General features: G+C 38.3%; 1 protein-coding gene across 2 annotated transcripts in view; it reads right to left on the bottom strand.

Annotated features, from left to right (window-relative positions):
- LOC137630450 (villin-1-like) overlaps positions 1 to 5000 on the bottom strand; it is a 72031-nt gene that overhangs the window by 28196 nt on the left and 38835 nt on the right. For both annotated transcript variants that reach the window (XM_068361926.1, XM_068361927.1), the window contains exons 5-7: positions 2874 to 2985; positions 2118 to 2231; positions 551 to 718 (exon numbers count right to left, since the gene is read on the bottom strand). In XM_068361926.1, the coding sequence (XP_068218027.1) occupies positions 551 to 718; positions 2118 to 2231; positions 2874 to 2985 (394 nt within the window). The remainder of the gene's footprint in view (positions 1 to 550; positions 719 to 2117; positions 2232 to 2873; positions 2986 to 5000) is intronic.

Raw genomic sequence — 5000 nt, forward strand, 5'->3', positions numbered from 1 at the left:
GTATAATAGAATATGAATAAATTATGCCGGTATTTATTGTAAGTAAAAGATTGAGATCAAAGTCATTAAAGATGGGAAATTTAAAGTCCTTTTCGAATCTGATAAATGTTCTTGTAACGAATCACTTTATGGATATTGAGAGTGGACGGAATAAAAGAAGAGGAGGAGGAGTAAGAAGACTTAGAGGAAGAGATGAAGGACAAGGACGAAGAAGTGGAGGAAGAGGGGAGAAAGAAGAAAAGGAGGAAGGGGAGAAAGAAGTGGAGGAGGATGAGGAAGAAGAGCATGAATTAGTTGAGGAGGATAGGGGAGGGGAAGAGTTGGAGGTGGAGTAAGAAAAGTGGCAGAAGAGGGAAGGATAAGGCGGAAAAAGTGGAGGAAATTGATGATGATGATCTATAATTCCATCCCTTAAATCTTCCCAACATCGAAAACAATCCAGCCATCATGGAACACCTATTTCACAGCCTCCTCTACAAAGCAAAAGTGAAACATTACAAACATCTCACGAGAGCAAAGGCCTCTCCCCCATCACACCCACAATACTGACCACGGTTTCGTCCTTCGGCGCCTCGTGGGCTGGGATGGTATTTTTCTTCACCAGGGGAAGGTATTTCTCGAAGACCTTCCTCTCCTCGTTCTGCAGAAGACTCTCCTGGCCGTCTTCTATCACGACGACGTTTGCACCTCCGTGTTCTTGCTTGAGGGTTGTCGCAAACTGCAATGACAAGGTGTTTTAAAGATTTAAAGGTCACTCATGAATGGCAAGGGCCGGGGATAGAGACAAAGCCCTAGAGACTAACCAAATTATTATTACAACCCCTGTTGGAAAAGCAGGATGCTATAAGCCCAAGGGTTACAACAGGGGAAAATAGTGCAGTTAGAGGAATTGGGAAAATGAATAAACAAGAAGTATTTTTTCCTTGTTGGAGCCCTTGTGCTTACAGTATCTTGCTTTTCCATTTAGGGTTGAAGCTTAGGTAGTAATAATAATAATAATAATAATAATAATAATAATAATAATAATTATAATAATAATAAAACATTCTAAGAACAGTAACACCAATCAAATACATCTTTCATACATAAAACTATAGAAATATATTTATGTCAGCCTCTTCAGCATAAAAACATTCGCTGCAAGTTTGAACTTTTGAAGTTCCACCTATTCAACTACATAATAATCAGCGCCCAAGCTACCTCTCCAGTCAAGCTAGGATCATGGATCGACAGGGAATGGCCGCTGGTGACTCAACAGGTAGACCTATAGACTCCCCCAAACACCCCCCCCCCCCCACCCCACACCCCAAGAAACTATCAAACTTGAGCTACACTCGACCTCCAGTCCAGCATATAGCCAGGTAGGGACGATTCCAATAGGCTATTTATGGAAGCGCTCCCTTAAGGCGGTCCGTCGGAGGATAGGTCCATTAAATAAGTATTCGTTTACATTTCTTCGTTTCTTATATCTTTTGTGATATAAAATTTATCTACTAGTTCTGTTGGGATTTTAATTTGAAGAAAAATATTGAAATTTGTTTTCGGTATTTCAACATTTCAATTCCTTTTTTCTTTAAAGTAGGACCATCCATCTTTGGGAAATTGTAGACAATTACTATCTTCTCTAAATCTATATCACAAAAGTAATGCTTTGTTATTCTATTGACTTGCTAAAGTTATCATTTTGTGTGCCAGAAGTAAGCAGGAAATATTATAAATATTATTAAAATGTACGAAATAATCAACTATTTCTTATGGCAAAACAGAAAGAAGAGTCCTAACATTCAAAATGAAAAGGGAAATATAAGGGATGGAATTGCTCATATCATCATACATTGTTTAGTAATCCTTCAAGACCATTTCATGGCAATCTTTTCATGGTACCCTAACTACTAATAACCCAATACAGTGAAATCTCTCTCTCTCTCTCTCTCTCTCTCTCTCTCTCTCTCTCTCTCTCTCTCTCTCTCTCTCTCTCTCTAATTGATAATGATAGAAATCAAGTCATTCATGAGGAAAAATTAGTCACTTGATTTAATAAAATTAACAACTATAATCGCCCTCAAAGACCAAAAGCAAGTTCATGAATTACAACATCATGTGTGTGCCGGAAGTACCTTCGCGCCCTGAATCTTCTCCATGTTGTTGCTGCATCTTCCTGTCCAGACGTAGATAATTAACTTCGTGTCTAGAACGTAAACATCGCCATCATTCATGAGCTCCCAGGCAATCTGAAATGTCGGGAATTAAGTCTTATTAATTAAGTCTATTTCTCATTTACGTCAGTTGCATGCATTGCTTCTTCCAGCTTCTTTAGCCTTAAAATGAGAAATTTTAGATTTCAACATTCTTGGGGTGTAATGGTGCAAGCATCAATACTGTGACGGGCCGAGAGAAGGTTGTGACTCAAAGAAAGTATGAAAGCAACTGAGTAAATTTATCATATAACACTCTCCTTTATATACAAAAGCTCAAAGCAACGAGAAATTTCATGTTTAAAAAAACAGACACTGTTACAGAGGAGAAAAGCAGATATGTTTAATCTGGTTCATTTTAGTGCGAGGAAAGAGCGAAGAAACAAGCATAATATATACACGAAATGAATTATGTACGATCGTGTGACACACGGTTGGTACAATACCAAGCCTTAGGATCATTCGGTGGGGGTGAATTTCTTCTCGCATTTCCTATTCCGATATAGAGTTTATCAGTTAAAACTTTATTAAAAAATCAAGTGATGAAGAGGATTCCGTGTCATCTGAAATATGAGATAAAAATGAAATATTGTTTTCATTTCATTCATGAAGAGGAACAAAAAGGAGATAAGGAAACCAAGAAGGGGAAACGAGGAATTCAGCTGATGTCCCACTTACCTTCGGCATTTCAGTAATGGTTGTTGTCCTTTTTCCTTTCACGTGGTAGAGCGATGGTTCGAAATCGTCCGTCACATTTCTCAAGCCACTGGATATGCCCCCGCTTAGCAGCCTGCAAGGAAGCAATGTCATTGTATAAAAAGTATCATTAACAGCCCTGATTAAAATCCTTTCTTTTCTAATCCTTTTTCTTCTTGGCTAAAGAGGGTACTAACCCATACTTGGGGGATTGTGGCTAACTTTATGGAAAGACCTGTCCCTTTGCGAGGTTCTAAACTGAATTATTCTTTTTAAAGGAATTGGCTCCATAAGGCGCTAACCTTCCGGGAGGCCCTGCTTAACCATTTTACTCTTGGAGGTTGTGGCTCCATAGATTGTTAACCTCCCGGGATTGAGATTTTACTTTTACTCTTGAAGGCTGTGGCTCCAAAATGTACTACCTAATGGCTACGTGACCATGATTAATAACATTGTGGGAGACCCAGCACCGACCTTTTACTCTTGAAGTATGTGGCTCCAAAGAAGGTTAATCTTCCTGGGGCTCTGCACTGGCCTTTTCCTCCAGGAAGAGACTCCACAGGGTAATAGCTCCTAGCTTTATAGTTTTGGCTAACATTCTCGACATATTCCTCTTGAAGGAGGTGGTTCAAGAGGGTGCTAACTACAGTTAGCCTTCTGATAGACCCTGCATTGAACTTTTCCATTTAGAAAGAGTGGTTTCAGAGGTTACCAACCCACAGGCTAGATGACTGGCTAAGCTTCCAGGATTCCCTATGTTGACTGTTTCCTTGAAAGAAGCAACTTCAGAGATTGTGCTAACCTTCCAAAGGGTCATGTTTTTAATTCAAATTCAATTAGATGCTGTATTATGATGTCAGGTATTAGCTTTTGGTTTGAATCCAAATCCAAAACATGGCTTTTCATATTAATAAATTTGATTGACAGAATAACTATACAATTAAAGATGAAATACCATATTGAGTCTATTTATATTGCCCTTTTCTATTGTGTAATCCTCTCTCTCTCTCTCTCTCTCTCTCTCTCTCTCTCTCCTCTCTCTCTCTCTCTCTCTCTCTCTCTCTCTCTCTCTCTCTCTCTCCCCACTTACAAGAGCATAATTCATCCAAAGTTCCCTTGTAAAATCTAACAACATCGTCGTCGAGTGACACTTCAAATAGCCAGACCTCTTTCATTCTCTTTTCCACGAAGGGTAATTTGACCCCATTTGACCTTTCTCCCGACGCTACCTTTCAATTATCACTTACAAGCTTTCTTCCCTCGACCTTTTCTCTAAGGTCTCATCCTTTAATCTTCACTTGGCACTTACTACAGACAATGCACCAGTCCCATCTGACCTCATCTGCAAGACTGCGACTCCCCTCCTGCAAGCTTGTTTCTTCAGCATCCATTTCGAGGAGGAAAACGACCCGTTACGTCAGTTTTTCCTCATTTACCGAGACTGTAATGACTTCGCACGATGGCCTCTTTCTTGAGAGAGGTTTGCGAGCTTCTTGGGGGGAATCTCTCCTCTGGCTTCTATCCTTAGTTTCCTCGAGGAAATTCACCGGTTTTGTCTTCGTTTAATTATTAAGTTGGAACTGTATTCGTAAACGTGCGAACACACACACATAACACACACAGTCGAGTTTCGCCTGAGACGATAATATTGGAAATTCGTATACATAATAAACCTTGTCAATTAAAAATATTAATAAAATTTCTTGACAAGAAGAGGTGGTGATAAAGAATAAAAATAGGTAACTTCAATAACAGGTTTTAGTTGAAAGAACGTTGAAACCAAATACAGTACTAATGAAAATTTAACTACGTCCCATACTGATCGAATGTCTTTTAAATCAATAGTAATACTAATATTGATGGTCAAAAATACTAATAAAATATTCTGACACGTAATTTGAACAAATATTAAAAAAATATTTTGATAACTGCAAATACCATTGAATTAATCTTGAAAATAACAGATGAAAATAAGACAAAAATAGAAAGTAAAATAAAACGAAAATTAATTAAACAACCGGTTAACAAAAATGGAACAAAAAACACTTCAGAGACAAGAAAAACCTTCATTATTACACTAAAAATTTATAAAAAGAACAACACGGTAAC

The sequence above is a fragment of the Palaemon carinicauda genome, chromosome 38 (assembly GCF_036898095.1).
Source record: "Palaemon carinicauda isolate YSFRI2023 chromosome 38, ASM3689809v2, whole genome shotgun sequence".
NCBI classification, from domain to species: domain Eukaryota; kingdom Metazoa; phylum Arthropoda; class Malacostraca; order Decapoda; family Palaemonidae; genus Palaemon; species Palaemon carinicauda.